The sequence below is a fragment of the Pongo pygmaeus genome, chromosome 12 (genome assembly GCF_028885625.2).
Source record: "Pongo pygmaeus isolate AG05252 chromosome 12, NHGRI_mPonPyg2-v2.0_pri, whole genome shotgun sequence".
Taxonomy (NCBI): Eukaryota; Metazoa; Chordata; class Mammalia; order Primates; family Hominidae; genus Pongo; species Pongo pygmaeus.
Window position 1 is genome coordinate 128,347,768 of NC_072385.2, and position 23,578 is coordinate 128,371,345.

Sequence of the window (23,578 nt, forward strand, 5' to 3'; positions counted from 1 at the left end):
ATTGACAACTCAGTAAACTATTTTCGCTGGTCTTCCTACATAAGAAAAAAGCACAAATATATTTGCCTCAGAAATCTGTTAAAAGCAGGGAACCACACAGTAAAAGAGTATAAAGATTCTATAAATGGGAGAGTCCAAGAAAACCTCTCTCGAAGTGTCCACAAGGATACATATGCCCATTAGAAGAAAAGTAAGAATATACATATTATTAATCATATCAGAGAATAAAAAAGTTAAGATTGATATAATATATTTATATTGAATGACTACTTTAAAATAGAGCAACTTATTTGCCTTATTTCTCAAATTCCTTGGGCAAAAGTCACTTACATTCTGAAGTACAAAACAAATGTAAATTTCTTGTACTGTACTAGTATCAGATGATTACGATTTCAATTCCCAGAGAAGAGAAAAATAAGTCTTGTCTTTTGAGTCTTTTTCTTTCATGAAAAAAGCAACTAAATCACCCCGACTGCTACATTTATGCATATTTAAATCACTTCCCCTTGATTAACATTAAAAAGAAACATCTCTGCCCAAAAGAGTTGTAATGATTTCTTTCTCTAGCTAAAGGATAATCATTCTACAAATAATTTGCCCAGTGTCTGTAGTCATTCATAACATACATAATATTTGCAAAGCACAGTTTAAGTACACTGCCTTTTATTAGCATTTTTTTTTAAATAAAAGGGATGCATATCAGAGTGTAAGAACTGGAAATTACTTCCACAGTTTAAAGAATTAATAAGAGAATGCTGGTTCAATTTCTTAAAGATGGAAAGCTTACAAAATGCCATCAGAGTCTGTGAACTACTTATAATAAACAGCAGGATCCCCACTGGCTAGGCTGCCGTGCACACAGCGCCCACCCCCCACCCCCAGGTTACCATTTTAAGATACTCTGTCAATGCTCAGCTAAAAATAAGACTTACTTAAGAGACCAACAAAAAAAATCAATTAAACTTTTATTGAAGACTATCCAGTGGCAAGAATACTTTGTGTATTATATTATGTTTTCGACATTCAATAAAGAATTCATTAAGATGATTCTCACAATGCACTCATCAAAACAGCCTTAAATATTGTTAAAAAGCGCATTGAAGCGCCTGTCCTGAGTTCTAACAGGTTTTAAATTTAGATTGCCAACCAATTACTTTTATTTTTCTATCAAGTTAGGCCACATGGCTTTAAAAAAAAAAAAAAAAAATCTTGACTATCTCTTCCCATTCTGAAGCCAAATTATTACTTTACTAATTTACTTAAAGTTTCCACCTCACCACAGAAAATGTCCAAGATTCATCTATGATTAAAACATAAAATACATGCCAAGTTTTCAGGTTTTCAAAATACATAGATCAGCCTATCAATGGGTTTACGTTGTCAACAAGTTTCGGAACTGCAGCAGAGGGCTGCCGCATAAAATCACCAGCATGGAGCAAGTGTCAATTGTAAACCGCTGGTTCAGTCATTCGTGGCTAAAATAAATGTACCACCAATGGCTGCATTAGTCTACATGTTGAGGGGGTGTGGGGTAAGGTAAACAACGCCAGAAATCCAGTTCTATATTGAGAACCTGGTTAACGCCATCAGCCCCTTCTTTTCCCAAATGTACTACTGAAATCTGATGGTTTATCGAAAGGAAAAAGCCACAGAAAAGAAACCTGTCCATCTGCAGCAAAAGCTTGCTGGCTTCGCATCATCCCAGGGGTGGGGGCTGGGGAGGAGGCTCGCCCAGAGCGGGAGGCTGGGGGGCGTGTGAGAGGCCCGAGTTCGCAGTCGGGGGGCCGGGGGTGGGGTGGTAGTGAGATCTAGTAAAGGCAAAAGCAAGCGGGAGCGGGGGCGGGGAGGGCGCCGGGGCCCCTTTGGCCTAGCAGCTGCAGTTACTGTGCGGACGCTTCCATTCGGTCTCGCCAAATCTCAGTAAAAATGGAAGGCCAAACCTCGGTCAATCATTTCAGTAGGTGAAAGAGTCGTGGTGATTTTGCAGTGAGTTTCAATTAGTCACTGCAAACCTCCTCCGCTGCAGGCGCCGCAGCTCGGGAGGCTGAACTCCGGGGCTGGCACGCTGGGCCCCGAGCGGCCTCCCAGCCTCCCTCCTCCCGGACCCAGCAGAAAGAGGAGGCGGCGGAGGCTCGGAAGGGGGGCGGGAGCCCGGGGCGCGCGTGCCCGGCCGCGATCGCCTGCCCGGGCTTGCAGCTAGGGCTCGGGGACACAGGCCGGTCAGGAAAAATGGTGGGGAGCGAGGGGGTGTGGACAGGCAAACGGTGCTCCGCGAGCGGGGAGCGCCAGCGGGATGGGTCGCGCCCACGCCGCCGCCCGAGCCCCCAGGAGGCTCCCGGAGAACAATCAAGATGCGGATCCACCTTTGTTGCGGCGGCCCCGGGGAGCTGATTCCGGGGCAGCCCCTGAGCCGGCGCGCGGGGAGGGCGTGGTGAGGGCCCTGGGCGCGCGGGTGCGGCGGCCGCCTGCTCTCCGGGTTTGCTTTCTTCCTCTCACCCCGCAGCCCTGAGGCTTTCCTCCCCGGCCCGCGGGCCCCGGACGCCAGCGCTGGTGTCTCCGCGCGCCTCAAGGGCCCGCGGCGGGGCGCGCCCAGGAGCACGCGGTGGCGAGGCAAGAAGAGCCAGTCACGGGGGCGCGGAGCGTCAGGGCTCTGCCTTTTGCGTCCCGGGCTACCACCCAGGTGCCCTCTGCCACCCCCTGCTCCCCACGCCCTCACCAGTGGTTCGGCCCTCCCCGGCACCCCGGAGGCCGCGACTCGGATCGCACAGAGGCCAGGCCATGTTCCTCGGGGTGCCCTCGTCCAGCCTGCCGCGTCCTCCCCCGACTCCCGCCTACCTCCCGCTCGTAGCCTGGGTCCCGCCGCGCCCCGCGCCCCCTGCGCCCCCGCACCGTCCTCCTTCCCTCCGACAGTTCCACCGCCCGGGGGGACAGAAGGAAACAGACAACGACCACTTCTCTCCTTTCCTCTTCCCCTTCCCCCTTCACCGCTAGAGGTCAAAAACTGCGGCGGCGTTCTCCGCCAACAACCCCCTCTGAGCACACGCGAAGATGCAGCGTTAAAAATAAAGAACAGAAAAAATTCAAATCTGGAAACGGCTGTCCCCACCCTTTGAGAGGCGGGGATAGAAGTGCCCGAGCGCTCGCTGCCAAGGCGGCTGTCACCGCGAGGCTCAGCGGGGACGCGGCCCGCCGCAGAGAACACACAAGCCCCAGCGAACAGGACCCCGACCAAGCGAGCTGGCAATCCAGGCCCCTCCATCCGCCCCGCCCCGGCCAGCTCCCGAGCCTCCGCGCGGCCCAACCGCCAGGATGGGTGGGGAGAAGAGGCAGGGAGTGGAGGAGAAGGTGAGAAAGGAAATGCGGAGCTGGAGATGGAAAGGGAGGGCAGAGAGAAAGAACACCCTTCCCCTGTCTTTCACAACTAGCGGAAGAGGAAAAAGAAATCAGCCTGCTAATTGAACACTTTTCAGCCTAACCCCCTAAATGTAGAATTCTCTCCTGCCACCTCCCCGCATCCGCGCACACAACAGCCTCACCACCGAATGCTCTGCGACAACAGGACCTCCAGTTTGACTTCCATAGAGACTATTGGCGATGCGAGTTTCTATCAGTTCCAGCTGATTTATTAAAATTGTCAAGATACAGACTTCCAGCACAAAAAAAAAAAAAAACAGGCAATGATGTCGACAGTGCATTGAGTCTGCTTTGCCACCATTTGCTACAAAATATGCAGATGGTCTGTACTTTATTTAGATTATATTGCACAAAATGAGAAACTTTTTAAACTATGTGCCTTTTTTTTCTTTTTTGCTAAAAATCGAGAATCCAGTTTCAAACCTTCCATCTGGGGCCCCATCCACATCACAGCGTATGAGATACATAAAGTCCTACTATAGTACAGTACATATACAATCTTTAAACTAAGATAACAGCTCTGAGGTCTATATCACCATTTTCAATAAATCTTTACCTACAAATATTGAACAAATCTCTACTATAGCTGTACAAAAAAAAGTTTGCTTTTTTTTTTTTAAACCACAAGGCCTTTAGATGCAAGGATTATTTTAAAATTTTAATCCTTTTTAAACCAGGACATAACGTACCAACATACTTGCATGCTAAAAAACAGAGGAAAAAAAAGAAATCAAAAGGGAAGAAGTGCCTGAAAGTCTTACTGAAAAAACACAGCAAGAATGTTCCCTTTTCACTGTACAAAAATACGCCTGAAAATATATTAATTTTTAAAAAAGACTGAGGTCTGTTATGTATCAAAAATGTTTCAATACCTTTTGTACTGAGGTCTAGGCTGTCTGGTATTCAATCAAGGAGGTATAAGGGAACAAGTTACAAAAAAAAAGTTGGCAAGTAGAAATCACATTTGTAAAACCATAAACAATTTGATCTGAAAAGTAAACTCTGATCTTAAGTCAGTTCACAGTTTTTTTTTTTTTTTTTGTAAGCGTTTGTACAGTCTGCATTTTTTCAAGCTCCCTGCAGTTTTGTTAAGAATCGGATGCATAGAAGACATCAGTTTTCTCCCTCCAAAAAAAAAAAAAAAAAAAAAAAATTAAATTAACAAAAGTTGCAATGGTCCCTTTTTTTGTTAAAAAAAAAAAAAAATCACCAGTTCTTTAAGTTCTCTTAAGAAAAAAAAAAAATATATCTCCACCAACTCCCTAGAGTAACAGTTGTGCTGCCAAAAGGGTCCTCTGCAGACGTCTTCCAGACTTCAAAGACCGACAAGCTTCAAACAGCGCCTTCCGGAGCGGGTCCTACCTCCCCTCCCCCGCCCCGCCCCCTCTGCCTTTGTTGCAATCACGAATTTCAGGAAAAAGAAATAGTAATTACAAAAACACATTTTTTGGGAAAAAAATCACAACTCCAGACTAGGTATGCAACTACCTTGAGACACGATAAAGGAAGGGAGGGGGGACAAAAAAAGGACAGGAAAAATGTTTAAAAACTACTCATTTCACTTTAACTCCACCAAAAGTTTCATCATGTTTTCCAATTTCTTTGCGTCACGACATCTTATCAATATCATCAGCATCTTCTTCTCTCCCCTCCACCCTACCACCGCCACCATCAACACCACCATCATCATTATCATCATCATCATCATCATCATCACCACTACAACTTCCTCCCAAGGAACCCAGCTCTGCACCCTCCGAGAGAAAGAGCGAGCAGCGGGCGCCTTTCAATATGTGAACACCAGGTCGGAGAAGTTCGCCTCCAGCCAGTCCCCCGCGATCATCTCGCTCAGCTCCGGCGTGCAGTAGTCGGGGAACTCGAAGTGGGAGCCCAGGCTGCCCTCGCTGAACGAATCCAAATCCTTATCCACCAGCGACAGGGACAGGTTCCCGGCCGCCGCGCCGCCCCCCAGCTGCTGCTCGCTGGCGCTGTGCGCGCTTTGGGAGAAATTCAAGCTCAGGTCGAACATCAGGTCGTCGGCGTCCTCGCCGCTGCTGCCGCTGCTGCTGCCGCTGCTGCTGGACGAGGAGGTGGACACCGAGCGCGAGGACGCGGGCGACAGCGCGGGCTGCGCGAGCGGCGGCGGGTGCTGCTTGGTGATGTTCTTGAAGCTGTAGTAGAGGCGGCTGCCGCCCCCGGCGCCCGAGGTCGCGCCGGCCCGCACCTCGTCGTAGAGGCTCGCGCCCTCGGGGGACTCCGCGGAGCTGCTCAGCGTAGGGCTGGCGGGCACTTTGGCGACGTTGTAGCGTCTCAGCAGCTGCGACGGCTGCTGCCCCGGCGGCTGCAGGAGCTGCTGGTGCGGTGGTTCCTCGTCCTCCTCGTCCGGCTCCTGTTTGATCTGCAGCTGCAGCTCGTCGTCGTCGTCGTCGTCGTCGTCGTCCTCATCCAGAAACACGCACTTGACCGTCTTGCCCGCGCCGCCGCCGCCCGAGCCGCTCACGCGCAGGCTGCCCAGCACGTAGTCGTCGCCCGCTCCCCCGTAGTCCCCGGCCTGGGCCGCCTTGCCCGCGCCCGCCTTGGCGCCGGCGGCTGCGGGGGCCTTGAGCTTGCCGCATTTCTTGCTGGAGCCCTTGGAGGTCTTGGCACCGCCCGCGCCGCCGCCCGCGCTCCCGCCGCCGCCGGCCGCGTTCTTCTCTGGGCTCTGGCTGGCGCTGGGCTTGGCCGAGGGGTCCATTTTGGGCTTTTTCCGGGGCCGGTACTTGTAGTCGGGGTAGTCGGCCATGTGCTTGAGCCGCAGCCGCTCCGCCTCCCGGATGAACGGGATCTTCTCGCTGTCCTTCAGCATTTTCCAGCGCTTGCCCAGCCTCTTGGAGATCTCGGCGTTGTGCATGTCCGGAGACTGCTCCATGATCTTCCTGCGTTCGATCTTGGACCACACCATGAACGCGTTCATCGGCCGCTTGATGTGGCCCGACGCCGTCTTGCACCAGTCTGGGTCGCTCTCGTCCAGGGCCACCGGGCTGCAAGCCATGAATTCGCCCTCCTCCGTGTCCAGCGCCTCCCGGGGCAGGTTGCTCTCCGCTTCCAAGCTCTCCGCCTGCTGCACCATGATCCGCTGCGGGGCTGGACGCTCCAACCCGGGCCTCTGGGTCTCGTGCGGAGGTCCCCCTCCCCCTCCCGCCCCTCCACCTTCCTGGGCAAGTTGCAAAGTCCTCGGCACCCCGCTTTCGTGGCTCCCCCCCTCCCCCCCGCCCCCCCTTCCAGGCTGCACACAGCGGCTGTGGTGGCTTCGGCGGCGACGGCCGCCGGCGCGCTGGGAGCTGCGATCGCGACAGGAGAGGCGGTGGCGACGGCGGTCGAGGCAGCCCGGGACCCCTCTCTCCGGCTCGTGGCTCCCACCGCAAGCGCCGGACCCCGAGCTCTCCCAGGCGCGCGCGCTCCTTCTGCAAAAAGTTGAGGTCTCTCTCTCAACTAGTTATCAGGGTGTCATATGGGTGACATCACTCCCCCGGCTAGCCAATGGCTGGGGGCCGGCTCCGCCCATCTCCCTTTATTAACTCGGAGGCCCCGCCCCTCCACCCCGCCCTCCGGGCTGCTTTGCAAAGATGGGGGTGGGGGGAGAGGAGGCATGTCTAGAAATATGTTATTTTTAAAAAATCCGCGTGTGTGCACAGATGCGCCTCTTCCCGGGATGCTCGGAAGCGGCGCGCGGCACCACGGGGAGCGGGCGGCCCGGGGCGAACCGGGCTGGTTCGGGCGCCGGCGCTAACCGAGGACCGTGTCCCGGGAGAGGCCCCGCGCGCCTTTGTGCCCAGTCCCCGGGAGGCCCGACGGCGACAGCGGACGGCGCGCGCTCACTCCCCGGGTGCGCACACTCGGGCACGCGCCCAGCCTGAGACGGCTGCATCCGCCCGGCTCGCGGTCCGCCGCGCCCGGCCTGCCCCGGGGTGGGCGCAGCTGCTCCCCGGCGAGCCCCCCGTGGGGCTCGGCCGCTCCCGGGTGTCCCGGCCCCGAGCCCGCCCGGTAGCCCCGCGGCGGCCCTGGCCGACGGAAGGTGGCGCTTGAAGACAACAACCTTCCCGGCACGTGGGCTCTGCTCTCCTTTTCCCTTTCTCCCTTTTTGTAAGGCAAAGAAATCAATTTAAAGCTCGAGAGGCGGTGAGCTCCCTCCCCCGTTTTGCATTTTTCTGTTTTGTCCTTTTTCTTCGTCTGTTTTCCCTCCTCGGTGGTGTTTGGGGACGCGGCTGTGCGGGTTGGGCTGCGCCGCGCCCCCGCGCGCCCCGCCCCGGGCGGGGGCCGGAGTAACGGTCTGCGGGGCCCTCGGGTTCAAGCTGGCCACTCCCAGGGCGGGCTCCGGAGCGGGGTCTGGGTCCCGCAGGCTCCAGCACGCCCGCGCCCCGCCCGGCGTCCCCGCGAGGGGCCCGGCGCCCTCCTTTCCTTCTCCCTCGGCTCCCCGCCCCTCCTCTCCCCGCCCCTCCGCCGCTCCTTTCTCCTTCCCAGGCCTCCTCTTCCTCTTTGTCCTTCCCCCATCCTCGGTCGTCAGCGCTTCTCCGGCAGCCTCGTCCTGAAATCGTGCGATTGTGAGCTAGAAGCCTTCTGGGTCACTCATAAACCAAAGAGAAAATAAGGTGCACTCGAGTTTCCCGTCTAAATATTTTCCCTGGAGATGGAAAGGTGCGCTGGGGGCCGGGGAGCCGCGACCTGGGGCGCACTGGGCCCCACAGAGCAGCCGCGGACCCCGGCGATCGTGCCGTGTTCGTCTCCTTTGTGTTTCTTTATTGAGTCCCTACTACCTCTACCGATATTCTGGGGGCAGTTAAAGAAAATCACCGCTTCCTAGGTATTGTCTGTCGCCATCCTCGCCTTCTCCGCACTCCCCAGCGCTGGGTATCTGGGAACTTTGAGCAGTTCCTAAGACACTGCCCGGATCCCTTCACCAGAGAAATCAGCCGTGTAGGACTGGGAAAATTATCCAAATCTGCTTCCTTTCAGGTGCCCTCCTGCAAAATAATACTACATTTCTTAAGTATTGGATCTTCTCTGAGAACTCTAATATCATAAAATAACACCATGTTTTTCACAGATCATGATTTGAAAAAATTACCGCCATTGCGATAACCCATTCCCGCCCCCGTCTCCCACTTCCCCGACTCATCCTAAAGAAAAACACTGCATTGAATACTTGGAATCTTCAGACCAGCTTAAATCTTGATAATGCTGGCAATTTATTCTTTTCAGGGCCATAGGAACCAAAAGAATTTACAGTCATTCATACTGGGTAACTTAAAGTCTGGAGATGTATAAAATCCAAGGCAGTGTGTGAAAACTCATCTTCACTCCCGCACGGCGAGCACTAGGTCTTGTTTTTCTCTTACAGCTCACACGTTTTTCAGCTATTGGGAACACCACGGCAGGGAGGGTGGGGTGGAGCACAAGGTGAATCTACACCCATCTCCCCACGACTGCAGGACAAATCCACACTCTAGAGAAAAGGATTGAAATATTTCAGCTCAGCTTTATTATTTGCTTGCAAAGTGTGAGGGCACCTACCATTTTGGCCTCGGAAAGAGAATGCATTTGAAAATCTTTGGCAAATTCCATATTGATTTGCTATCTTTACGCTATAGCAAAAATCATGCTTAGCTTTAAAATGAGAATGATCTGAATATAGTAGGAGTGAAAAATAATAGATTTTATTCTCATAGCGCTGCGATCTTTTTAGAGGAAATAAAAGTTAAAATCTGCTCTTTCGAACAAGAAATATAATTTCTGTTCAAGGCAACATGAGCCATTTGTCGGAGAAGATAAAGCAAAGATTGGGATTGCTAAAGCAGGCACTGAAGGCAGCACAGGCGGGTGCTACAGCTGAATCCCCCCTGTAATATAGGAGAGGCCAGGCAATTTTCACAAAAGATTAACTAGATTGCTATTTTGTAGCATGGACTCACCCCACACACTTAATGTTGTTAGAGGTAGTCCAGTGAGGAATGAAAAAAATGATAATCTGTATACTTTATTTTTGCTCCCTAAGGGAAAATTTTTAAATAAGCCTAACATTTTTAAAAAATATGGGAACATGTTTGAGAGTACGCATGCTTCTTACAGGAATAATAGTTACTTCTGAAAACAGATGTTTGCGCCATTAACAGTAACCAACTATTTAGAGAAATTTTAGGCTACCAAATAGAAAATGTAGCCTTTAATAATGCACCTCTTGAAAACCTAATTTAGTAAAATGGAAATATGTCTACCATTTTTTAAACCACTGAATGTATATCATAATGAGGATCATTGGTTATCTTTTTAGAGCCAATATTCACTTCATTTTTGTGTGTGTCTGTCTATGTACTTATTTATAAGCAAGATATGTAGTTTGTTTATTAACCATAAACAGTGTTGGATACATAATGTTCAGAATCTTAAGAGTGACATCTGATTACAGTCACAAATGACTCTATTTTTATGGTAATTTTTACCTTTTCATAATTCCATCTTTACAAAGAAAACTTCACGTAAAAGGACTATTACATAAAGAGATAAGATATTTCACGATATCTCTCAAAATTATAACACAGCCAGAGTAAGAAGTGTCCCTTTTTCTTAGGAAAGAAGCATTTTTCTAAGCAAATAATATGCTAAAAATATCACTGGGTAAATATTTGACTTATCTGATTGATTGACCATCATTTTTAGAAGCATTGCAACCACATGCATTCGCCATCTCTGAAATGAAGTTATAAGGTAGGATCCTTTCCTTTTTTCTCCCTTTACCTATTCTCCTGAAATGGGTTCACTCCTCATTGTTAGCTGTATCTGTTTATCTCAGTTTCAGCCCTAAATCCTGAATTTGGATCTGGAGATCTTCTGTCTACTGGACATTCCTTCTTATTCCTTCTTAAGTGTTCCTCAGACCTGGTAATGAGTATAGATTGAACAATCCTACCTTGAACACACACACACACACACACACACACACACACACACACACACACACACACAATGAAACAGTGGATGCTGTTACCCTGTTTGGTTCACCAGAACATGCTTCAATAGCTAAAATAATGTTGTTAATCTTTTCACTCATTTATTCTCTGAATTCACCACTACAGAGTGTGATCCATTAAAGCCAGAGCAGTTGGGCAGTACAGCACAGGGCAGCGGCTTTGAAATTTATTTTCATCATGACCTATTTTATAAAACACCATTTTACATCATGACCCAGTACTCATGCTATACACATATAAAGCAGAAACCAAAGCGTCACAAATCAGTATCTCTCTTTTATGTGCAATTCACACTCTTTTTTATTCTATTCTATTCCATTCCATTTCTGTAAATGCTAGTTAAAACCCACTGAATTGCACTATTAATGAGGCGCCATTGAAGTTTGAAAAACACTGGCTTAGGTGTTCAGAGTTACGGCTCTGAAGCGTTCTGCCTTGGATTGAAAATTCTGGTTCCACTATCTTTTCTTTTTCCCCCGGTGGCTCTCATCATGTAGCACTTGACTTTTAGTTATCAATGCCCAGAGAATTCCACAAACGTACTGCCTCCAAAATTCATGTCTTTTGAAATTATTCATATGAGATATATATTCTATTTTTTTAAATAGACTTTATTTTCTGGAGCAGTTTGAGGTTCACAGCAAACATGAATGGAAAGTACAGTGCCTTCCACATAGTCTCTATCCCCACACATACACAACCACCCCCACTCAGTGGTACACGTGTTACGATCAGTGCATCCACAATGACACATCATAATCATCCAACATGCATAGTCCACATTAGGCTTCATTCTTGGTGTTGTACATTCTGTGGATTTGGATAAATGTATAATGGCAGGTATCCATCATTACAGTGTCATGCAGATTATTTTCATGGCCCTAATCATCTGGCCTCCACCCACCTATTCATCCTTCACCCCTCCAAGCCCTTGGCAACAACTGATTATTTTACTATGGCAATAGTTTTGCCTTTTGCAGAATGTCAAATATATGGAAACATACAGTATGTAGCTTTTTCAGACTGGCTTCCTTAACTTAACAATATGCATTTTATGTTCTTCCATGTCTTTTTATGGCTTCATAGCTCATTTCTTTTTGGCAATACATAACATTCCATTGTCTGAATATACCACAGTTTATCCATCCTCCTACAGAAGGACATCATGGCTGCTTCCATGTTTTGGCAATGATGAATAAAATCTGTTATAAGCATCCTTGTGCAGCTTTGTGTGTAGATGTAAGTGCTCAACTTGCTTGGGTAAATACCAAAGAGTAAGACTGCTCTATCATGTGGTAAGAGATTGTATAATTTCGTAAGAAACTTTCAAACTGTCTTCCAAAGTGGCTATGCCATTTTGCATTCCCAACAGCAGTGAATGAGAGTTTCTACTATTCTACATCTTTGTCAGAATTTGCTGTTGTCACTATTTTAGATTTTAGCCATTCTACTCGGTCTGAAGTGCTATCTCATTTTTGTTGTGATTGACATTTCCCTAGTGGCATATGAGATGGACTATCTTTCCAAATGTTTACTTGCCCTCAGTATATCTTCTTTAGTGATATGTCTCTTCAGGTTTTTGGCCCATTTTTTTAAATCAGGTTTTTCATGTGCTTGTTGTGAAGCTTTAAGATTTCTGTGTATATTTTGGGTAACAGTCTTTTATCAGACATGTCTTTTGCAAATAACTTCCCCTAGTCTGTGGCTTGTTTTCTCATTTTCTTGATAGTGTCTTTTACACAAGTTATTTAACTTATCCTGTGCCTTCGTTTTCCAGTCTATAAAATAGGATACCAGTAACCATTCCATCATGTGAGCACGCACATGCGCGCACACACACACAGACACTCTCGTGTGTGGTGACACAGTCCACATCCTGCTTGATTTGTTAGGATTGCTATAATGATTAAATACATATGAAGTGCTTAGAACAGTGCTGCGCACAATAGGATGTTTACAAATGTAGGCTTTATTATTTTAATATTTCTTCTTCTGTGCCTGAAAGGGTTCTCGGGGTATGGTAACTATTGTGTAAGTTATTACTGTATGAAGGGATTTTCATATTTGCTCACATACCCCAGTAAGCTCAGTCAATTCTCCTACCTGAGTCATTCCTGAGTTCACTTCCTCCTGCATGTTTTGACCATCAGTGTGTATGTTTCAGCTTTCCTCTGTGCTCTACACATTTTTTAGTAATGGACACCAAACTGATGTCCCTGTTTCCACTCTGCAGACAGACTATTCATTCCAACATGCAACAGGGACCATGGGACTTGCCAGCGTCATGCTCAGGACGCCCTTCACCATTAGGACAAAATCCACGTCCCTTTGCAGCACAAGCAAGGCACGACTCTTCTCTTTTTGCCTCTGTAGTTTCATCTTTGTCATAATTAAGGAAAACACAGAGTATCAGTAGGGCAGGATAGCACAGGGCAGGGGCTTCAAACTTATTTTGACTATGACCTGACATATGAAATGGATTTTTATATCATGACCCAGCACACAAATGAACACACACACACACACACACACACACACACACACAGATGTACACACACAGAATATACACATGCAACATTGGAGCTAACTCCAAGAGGGATGTCTGTGGTTCACATCACACTGTTTCACATGTTCACACTGTTCCTGTTAACCAGGCATTGGCTAGAACTTCCTATCTTTTACAGTTTAAGTAAACCTTATTTTTATTAAAAATATATTTATTCAACCATTTTTTAGGGGGAGGAATATGCTCTAAAAAAGATATTTAACTAGAAAACTCAGGGAATTTTTAAATGAAGTGAAATAACTCCCCCCAAAACAGTTATTTTTTTTGTTGAGCAAGATGCACTATCACCCAGTGTGGCCTGCTCTCTCAGCTGCTGTGGTTCTCTCTCAGCTCCAAAAAAGAGAGCGGGGGGCTTCAGGGACTGGGGTGGGGAGATGGCTCCTGCCCTCTCCCATCTAAATCAAAGACAGAGGCAGAGCCTACACCAGTGCTGGAGTGCACGTCCTAGAGTTGCAGTCTACACATGAAGGGAGAGGGTCCAATGTCTCCTGGAGACATTGCTCCCTTTATATCAGCATCTTTGTCTTATACACCAAAGAAGACATGTATGGTTCCAAATGTGTGATTGTAAGTGTGTATGTGTGTGTTTGGAAGTGTAATATAAAAAGAAATGGATAGTCAATTTTGAAAGCACAATTTTAAAATTTGCCAAATCTGGTTTCTTCAAAACATGGCTATTATCCTGATTTGTTTGTCTTAATCACTTCTTAGCTAGAGAAAACATCCATGTGAATAGCTATGAATGTGTCATTGTTTTCGATGATACAGACAACAGGGGACAGGGAGAGCTGGTAACTCAGGCAAACACGTGTCCGGTAGATTTCTGGGATTTGATTAGTACAAGTGCAGGAGGAGGGTAGCTGTGGATAGGCCTCACCGGGAACAGGGAATCATTGGCTTTGTCAGGTGCAGCGTCTCCCCTCCACCTTGATAGGCTGAGGGAAAGCCCTAGCCAGGACTCTTTCTAAATCACCAAGCTGTGTGGCCAGGTTGCTTTACCCACTCCCCGAGATCCATGAGCCCTGTAATCAACTACATTTTGCTGTAATTGACTCTTGAACTTAGGTGTCTGCCGTTGTTTTTCTTTCTGGCCCTCGATGCATCAATAGCTCTTTCTGTACTCCGTCTCTGTCAGCTTTGAAAACACTTACATTACTTGTGTTATTCCAAATAATGTAAGGTATAGGCAGAGATGTGTGAGGCACAGGTAATCGTTAAATTCTAAGTAATCATAACATGAACAAGAAATACAGCGACCTTTCCTTGGAGAGGGCATTCACTAAACATTCTCGCAGTCTGTGGTCATCATTAGGGTAGCTTTTAGCTGCTGTGCAAAATCCAAGGGCATTTACAGACAAGGGGGAGGAGGGGAGGATGGATGGCAAGAGGACCCAGGCTTCTACTAAGAGGTGAGTAGCGCCTTAGAGAGACACACCTGTGAGAGAAGAGGGGTCTGAGCCAGGGAGACTGTCTCCTGCCCCCATCCTAACATAAATCAGCCACGTGATCTGTGATCTTAGGAACAGGGGCTGACCACCTTGGCCTTTAAAATCCTCACCTCTAGCACGAACATTTTGGACTAGATGACTTCCAAGGTCACTTCTGCGCTGAACCTTATGTAGCTTTTCCAGGACGAAAAATATCACTGCTACAGAATTGTAAACTAGGGAAAATTATTTTGGTTTCATTCTCTTAAGTCCGTGGGTTCATTATATTTTAAAGTATAGTTATTTAATTGTTACGTTGGTACTTTGTGGTATTTATTGTTTTCTCTTCCTCCATTTAAAGGCAGCACATATCTCCCGTAGAAATGTGGAACGTAAGACAAGCACATAAAGCAATCCAAGTTGCCTGCAGATATCCACAGCCTACTTCAGTCCCAGTAATGCTCTTTTAACCTGGGTTAGTATCAGATTCCTCATTATTTTTTCTCCCACAGCAGCAGATAGTCCATGTTACAATAAAAATTAACATGATTTTCTTTTGGTCCCGAGCACCATTTGGATCTGTGCTTGGGTGTGTAAATGGTGCATTTGACAGGCTGGATGAAGTGCAGTGTGATCAGGACATAGCTCTGTGATTCTCTTCCCACCGGCCTAGAGATCCCCCCTCAGGTCTAGCTTGGGCTGACTGTGAGTTAGAGGCAAGGTGGCAGTTCTGGTGTTTTACACTCCTGCCTCCCCATCCTGCCTTCTGGCAGCTGGGGAACCAGGAGACGGGAAGGGCTCAGAAGAGAAAGGGGCAAAGGTCTTTCTTCATGTAGCCGATGCTGTGTGCTTCTCACTTGGCTGCTGAATGCCCTTTGACATGCCAGGATTCCAGCTGCTGGGCCTCCTTGGTGGGTCATTATAAGAATGAACCCATCGCAGCAGGACCACCTTCTCTGTTGTGGGGAATTGCATTTCCAGATGATCCTTGAGGTTCCATTTTGGGTGCCCTTCCTAGGTGTGAACACCCTTGATGCCCTTCACCCCCTTGATATTGTCACTTACAACATGGCCTGCTCTGACAAGGTCATTCCAGGGTGGCTCTGTTCCACCTCCTTCCGTCACATGCCTCTGCTTCAGGGACATATCTGGAGTGTTTGCACCACCCGACTGTGGGAGAGGCCATTGCTTGCTCTCCTTCCAGGGTGGCCCTGGCTAGGCCCCAGCCTCCGCGTGTTCAGGTGAGAGTTTTGCTTCAGTCTCTGTGTGCCCCAATCTCCTCTGCACTCCCCATCAAGTTGAAAACCCACAGCTTTGCGCTGATGAGTCTTGACTCCCACACCAAGTCCCCAAGAGTTGGTGAGGGGACAATGAAAGGGTCGGAGGACCGGAGGGCAGAGAATCTAGCCAGAGAAGATTCTTGTGAGGTCTGGAATTGAAGGGAATTTTCCCTGATAGGTTTGGGACTTGTTTGGGATTTGTAATCCTTTTTTTTTTCTCTTCTGATCTCCACCTTATGGAATGGAAATGTCTATTCGATGACTGTTCCATCGTTGTATTTTAGAAGTAGATATGCAGTCTAGTCTCATAGATCCACAGCTGAAAGAGAATTTTGCTGAAGGATGAATCAAAGCCTGAGTTGCACTCATATTTGATGAGATATTTAGATGAAGTTTGGGACTTAGGCTTCACGCTGGACTGCATTCAGGTTTTTGGAGATGTTGGGATATGGTAAATACATTTTTCGTATGAGAAGGACATGAATCTTTAAGGGTCAGAGAATGGGCTATTATGAGTTGAATTATGTTTCTCAAAATAAATACTTTGAGGTGTAATTCCTGAGTACCTCAGATTGGGACCTTATTTGGAGATAGGTCCTTTGCAGATGATCAATTTAAAACCAGGCCAGTGGGGTGGGTCCAAACACAATATAAAAATGGGAAATGGGCCTGGTGCAGTGGTGCACACCTGTAATCCCAGCACTTTGGGAGGCTGAGGTGGGAGGATCACTTGAGCTCAGGAGTTAGAGACCAGCCTGGGCAGCATTGTGAAAACCCGTTTCTACTAAAAATACACATACACACACACACACACACAAATTGGTCAAGCGTGGTGATGTGAGCTTGTCATCTCAGCTATTCTGGAGGCTGAAATGGGAGGATTGCTGGAGCCCAAGAGGTAGGGGTTGCAGTTAGCTGAGAACACACCACTGCCCTCCAACCTGGGCAACAGAGCAAGATACTGTCGCAATTAAAAAAAAAAAAAGTGGGAATGTAGACACAGAGAACCATGCGTGGAAGGAAGATAAAGAGATAAAAGACAGCCATTAATAAGCCCAAGAGAGAGGCCTGGTGGGGATCCTCCCTCACATCCCCAGGAAAACTCACCCCGGTAACACTGCGATCTCATATTCCAGAACTGGGAAAGAATACATTTATTTTGCTTAAACCAGCCAGTGTGTGTTAATTTATTACTGCAGCCTTAGCAAACTAATACAGAAAAGAAGTCCCCAAACCATAGACCCCTCTTTTTTTACATACTTTTTAATGTTTTTTGATTCTTTCATTTTGGTGGGTACATAGTAGGTGTATAATTTATGAGGTACATAAGATATTTTGATACAGGCATACAATACATAATAATCACATCAGGGTAAATAGAGTGTCCATCACCTCAAGCACAAATCATTTCTTTGGGTTAAGAATATACCAATGCCACTCTTAGTTATTTTAAAATGTACAATAAGTTATTGTTGGCTGTAGTCACCCTCTTGTGCTATCAAACACTGGATCTTATTAGTTCTATCTAATTATATTTTTGTGCTCATTAACCATCTTCACTCTCCCCTATTCCTGCTACCCTTCCCAGCCTCTGGTAACCTTCTATTCTCTATCTCCATGATTTCAATTGTTTTAATTTTTAGCTCCCACAAATGAGTGAGAACATGTGAAATTTGTCTTTTTGTGCTGGGCTTATTTCACTTAACATAATGTTCTCCAGTTACTTCCATGTTGCTGCAGAGGACATGATTCCATTTTTTTTATGGCTGCATAGTATTCCATGGTATATATGTACCACATTTTCTTTACCCATTTATCTGTTGATGAACACTTAGGTTGATTCCAAATATAGGCTCTTAGGAATAGTCCGTCTCTTATAGGCAATAAGTCAATGATAGATGTGGATGAGGGAAGGTCCAGTGACCACATGCATAGCAGGATTTCATTGCTGTGCATAGTGGTCACAGCTTCAAAATGCATAGGCACTGCATTACCCCTTTTGCCTTTGGGTCTCAGGCAACATTCTGTGAGAAATCGAAGAGTACGATTTAACATCTTCTTCAGTTCAAAGGTGATAACTTCATTAACTTAAGTAAGGCACAGCTGTAAAGTGTGTGTAGAAGGGATAATGTCTCACTCTCTTGTCTTTGTGCTGCAGTAAGGGAAAGAGGTACAGTGCTTTGAGGTACAGTGCTTTGAGAGTGTACACAAACATTCTTAAAGTTACATTTTCTGACCAAGCCTCCTATTTTAGGCAGAATTGTTGTCTCATCACTTCAACCCCTGTAGCACTATATGCATGCCTTTATTATAGCATTTATCACATTTATACACCATGTTCCCAGGGACCAAATCTATTCACTTTGACACGTGTAGGTCTTATGGAAGATCCTACAGAAGCATTAGGGGGACTGAAGAATGTCATAAAGCACATTCCCAAACACTGCAAGTGATTCCTCCAGGTAATTTATAAAGACTTGCTATAAAAAGAACAAAACCAAAGGCATCATGCCACCTGACTTCAAACTACACTACATGGCTACAATAACTAAAACAGCGTAGGGCTTGTACAAAAACAGACATATGGACCAATGGAACAGAATAGAGAACCCACAAATAAGGCCGCAAACCTGCAACCATCTGATTTTCAACAAACCTGACAAAAACAAGCAACAGGGAAAGGGTTCCCTATTCAAATAATGGTGTTGGCATAACTGGCTAGCTATATGCAGAAGATTGAAGCTGGACCACTTCCTTACACCATATACAAAAATTAACTCAAGATGGATTAAAGACTTAAATGAAAAACCCAAAACTATAAAAACCCTGGAGGACAGCCTAAGCAATGTCATCTTGAACATATGAACAGGCAAAGATTACATGACAAAGATGAAAAAAGCAATTGCAACAAAAGAAAAAATAGACAAATAGGATCTAATTAAATGAAAGAGCTTTACACAGCAAAAGAATCTATCAACAGAGTAAACAGACAACCTACAGAATGGGAGAAAAGTTTTGCAAACTATGCATCCAACAAAGGTCTAGTATCCAGCATCTATAAGAAACTTAAACAAATTTACAAGAAAAAAAAAAACCAAGCCCTATTAAAAAGTGGGAAAAAACATGAACAGACATGATTCAAAAGAAGACATACATGCAGCCAACAATCATGAAAAAAAGCTCAACATCACTGATCGTTAGAGAAATGCAAATCAAAACCACAATGAAATACTATCTCACACCAATCAGAATGGCTATTACTAAACAGTCAAAACAAAAAAAATAGCATATGCTGATAAGGTTGCAGAGAAAAATTAGTAGTAATAAATTGTTGGTGGGAGTGTAAATTAGTTCAGCCATTGTGGAAGACAGTGTGGCAATTCCTGAAAGACCTAAAGACAGAAATACTGTTCGACCCAGCAATCCCATTACTGCGTATACACCCAAAGGAATATAAATCATTCTATTATAAAGATACATGAATGTGTATATTCACTGCAGCACTATTCTCAATAGCAAAGACATCAGTGATAGACTGGATAAAGATAATATGGTACATACACACCATAGAACACTATGCAGCCATCAAAAAGTGAGGGACATGGATGGAGCTGGAGGCCATCATCCTTAGCAAACAAATGCAGGAATAAAAAACCAAATACCGCACGCTCTCACCATAAGTGGGAGCTAAATGAGGAGAACACATGAACTCATATAGGAGAACAACACACACTGGGGCCTATTGGAGGATGGAGGATGGGGGATGGGAGGAGGAAGGAGAGAATCAGGAAAAATAACTAATGAGTACTAGGTTTAATACTTGGGTGATAAAATAATCTGTACAACAAATCCCATGACACAAGAGTTTACCTATGTAACACATCTGGACATGCAGTCCTGAACTTAACATAAAAGTTTCAAAAACAAGACTTGCTTTAGTGCTAAGATGCTGTGACACAGTGAAGTTCCTCTAGCCCATTCCCTGGTGTATTTTGCAGACAGGAAGCGCTGACAAATACAAGACTGTGTATTTTAGTTCACCAACATTGTTGTCACCATTACTGCGGGTGTTATATATAGAGTTATAAAATGATATTAGGGCTGAAAGGAAGCCTTTGCTATTGACTGTGAGTTTTCCTAAAGGTAGAGGCATGTTTTGTTCGTCTGCGTCTACCCTGAGGTTGGCTAAGTGCTGGGTACTGTGCGGCATTCACTAGTGCTTGGCGAAGTGAACAAATGGAGTCATGAAGTCATGAAGAAGGAAACCCAAGGTTAAAGTCACTTTGAGGGAGTGGGAAGAAAAGGAAAAAAAGAAGAGTTAAGAAAAAGAAAGGAACACAGGCTCTCCCCCTTCTCTGTCTCACAATTCCGTTCCTGCCCTATATAGTGACCGCACCCACTGCCCAGGCCACTGTGCTGGGTATCTCAATACCACTCTTCCCCTGGAATTTAGTTGTTATTTTCCAATGTAACGCAGTGTGATGCTTTCAATGTCTTATCAACATTTTAGTGAATCAACATTCACTCTTTCAGGCTTTTTTTCCCTCTTGCACGGGTCTATAGGGGTTCGTCCAGAAGAAAATCTAGTGTAACACAAAATGTATTGTACTTAGATGCATTCGTTTACCCCAGTCCTAGTATATTTTCCAGCAACAGAGCTTCAGCACCTTGAATCTCTTTCCCTTACAGTGAGTTTTCCAAGGAGGTTTCTCCATCACTTAGGAAACAAGATTCCTGGGAGCCCCTAAAACCATAAAGATATATACAAATATATGTATTGAAACATGAAATTATAGAATTCGAAAGAATTTGTGGGACCCTGATAGTGGGCAATTTGAGGACATCTCACAGCAAGTATGACTCTGTGTGATGGGCAGATGCATCCCAGATGAGTCTGTGAATAGGCTCGGGAGGGAGGTAGGGCAGGCTGACATCCTCCACCCTCCAACTCAATATGCTCCCCAGAGCCAGGGAGTGAATAGACATCCGATCTACTGCAGGGTGGCATTCCTTACCTCAGAGAGGTAATAGTTCCAATTTCTTCTCAGTTGTTAAGTATCTTTTAGGATTCTCCAAAGCTAGGTTCATGTTTTACCTTCATTTCTCTCATTCCAGCTCTTGGAGGAGTTGTCTCATTTGTTCATGCATATTTGATGTTCTTCCCAGGGTTTATCTCTGCCTGTCCTAATACCATGTAGCATGCCTCTATTTCACCTCTTGTAACCAGAGGGCAAGGGGATAGCTAATGCTATCCTGGGTAAATAAATGAGAACATGATTGAAATATTAGTGTGTCTATTTCTGGTTCTAACAGTGAAGAATAGGATCTGAAGTATAAAAGGAAAGATATTTATAGTATTTCCTGGTCATACATTTACTTGCACAACTACCTCAGCTGAAGCTTGTTGACGATGTTAATGCTGATTGCAACAACTCTAGAATAATATTATGCCCCATACAGAAATGGTTAGAGAGCTGTTCTCTACTACGTATTGAAGACCAAGCTTATGATAGGTAGAAACAGTCCTACTCCACTGACATAAGTCTACATTTGATCATATTTTCCTGAAACGCAAATATGATAGTGATGCAAACTGCCCTCACACAAATAACTGAGCTGCCTTAAATCCAAAGACAATGTATGGTAACTAGGTTGCTTATTTAAAAAAGAAGCAGACCACATAATCTTTTTGCAATATTTTTTATTAACTGGTAGGACACAATTAGAGAACATAAACACTGTTTTGGGGGGTTTGATACTGACCATATTATGGGCACATTTTCATGCACCCTGAACTCTGAAACATATGGGCACACTACAGAGTATTTAGTACACTGAATTTTCCATCAGGAGTTTATGGCTCAGAACCTTCATTTATCATTGAGAAAATGGCTCCATACCTCCTACTTACATCTAAGGAGATTGTGAGGTTGAAAATAGGATACAAAAATATTTTATGAAGGTTCTGTGTGGTTATAAACCATGTTTACAAAAATGGACCGAGACACTTTGCTAACTGTGGTAGAACCCAGGAAAGAAAGCATTTTAGTCATTTCTTCTAGAGACAAGAGCATTTTGTTTTTATTATGTAGAGATCTTTGAATATTTCTGGAAACTAGAGGTGGAAGGGGAGGAGAAAAAAATTCACTGCTAGTATCACTTTGGAAATGTTTTCTGGATAGGCTAGGGGCCTAGCTGAAAATAAGACATGGGATTCCAACAGCATGGAATTCCAGTAGCAGTAATTGCAAAGTGTGGGGCCCCTCGCTATGCAGGGAGTGGCAGGGGTCGAGGCAAGGCCAGCAGGGAACAGTCTTGGCATGACTAACTATGCTGGACTGCCATGCTACGCATGATGCCTAAGCCATGCCCATTTTACTCTCTGTCCTTTTTACGTTATGTGTAAAGTTCTGCAATTTCAGCTATATGGAGAGTTGACAGAAAATACAGGATCATCAATAAATGATACAGTAAATACAGAATACCTCACAGATGATGAATTTTGTCCTTCAGCATCTGTGGTCACTTCCACCTTTAACTACAGTTGGAGTTGGAAGAAAGGCAATGTGACTCCAAACTTCACAGTACCTCCATCTTAGACAAACATGACTCTCTCCTTCACCTGCATGGCAGCTGAGGGAGTTCTGTTCCATCACTGTCTCCAGGGACTCAGTCAGTATATTTGATGTAATACTTGTTTCAGTCCATAAAACATGTGATGATGAGAAGGTCGCAGTGCAGATCCAAAATCAGATGCTCACTGCAGGCTTGGGCTCCCTGCTGGACGTTGTGCACGTGGAGGGCTCCTGCTCATGCCACTAGGACAAAATGACCACTTTTGCTTAAGAGATATAGTTCCTACTGATTTTTATAATTCCATTAAGAGTCAATCTTGTTTGGAATGGGTTCAATCCTTGCTACTGTCATTCCAATAGATATTTTGATTATTTACAGCATATTCCACATTAAACAAGAAAAGAGAACCATTTATCTGTATATTATTTCAGATCACTATGTGTCTTGGTATTTTCTGATAGGGAGTATCAATATTCTTTAATCATTCATTCACTTATTTATTTGTTAAATAAATGCTTATTAAATGTGTGTTCTGTCCCAGCCACCATGCTCAGAAAATTAATGAAAAAACTTGGTTTCTACTTCAGTTCAGCCCATATGTAGTGTCATGTATTGTGTGACAGACATTGGTTTCAGTGCTGGGGGCATAGAGGGGAAAACTCTGAATTCGTGCCTCACAGAACTCATAATTCTGTTGGGTGAAACGCATACACATGTAGAACATGTTAAACATGACTATAGCTATTAAAAAGAAACACTATAGGATATTTTAGATAATAACTTCATTTAAGAATTACTTTCCAGTATTTTCCACAAAGCAGATATGCTCATTTTGAAAGGAAATGTACTTGATATTTTTTACTTTCCCACCTTTTTGTTCTCTTTAAAAAAATTGTTTCTTTAGAGATGGGGTCTCACTATGTTGCCCAGGCTGACCTCAAACTCCTGAGCTTAAGCTCCAGCCTCAGCCTCCCGAGTAGCTGGCTACAGGCATGTGCCACTGCAGCTACACAGCCCCCTTTTCTTCCTCGAAGAAAAAAAAACCTCAGCTAGACTCCAGGCACTATTTGTCCTTAATGTCTTTTCTGACAGCCTGTGTCCAAGAATCATGAAGTGACAAAAGTGCACCCGAAACAAAGTAGCATTCCAATCATGTCATTATTTTTTATGGCAGTTGACCTTGCGAAGGTGATATAATTGCTTTGAGACTCTTTATCTATAAAATTGGAGTGATAAAATCTTCATTGTCTTTCTCTAGATTTGCACAAAGGCCTAGGTGAAAACTGCTTGTCAGAGTGTTGTAAAGTACAG

General features: G+C 45.4%; 1 protein-coding gene across 1 annotated transcript; it reads right to left on the reverse strand.

Annotated features, from left to right (window-relative positions):
• Positions 1-467: 467 nt before the first annotated feature.
• Positions 468-6,879, reverse strand: SOX11 (SRY-box transcription factor 11). Its single transcript, XM_054475640.2, has one exon. The coding sequence runs from the start codon at positions 6,521-6,523 to the stop codon at positions 5,201-5,203; it is 1,323 nt and encodes a 440-aa protein (XP_054331615.1). The 5' UTR covers positions 6,524-6,879; the 3' UTR covers positions 468-5,200.
• Between the last annotated feature and the right edge of the window lie 16,699 nt (positions 6,880-23,578).

What these genes read in the sequence shown, in the direction of transcription:
- SOX11 (XM_054475640.2), bottom strand. Translation starts at nt 6,523, where the DNA reads ATGGTGCAGCAGGCGGAGAGCTTGGAAGCGGAGAGCAACCTGCCCCGG.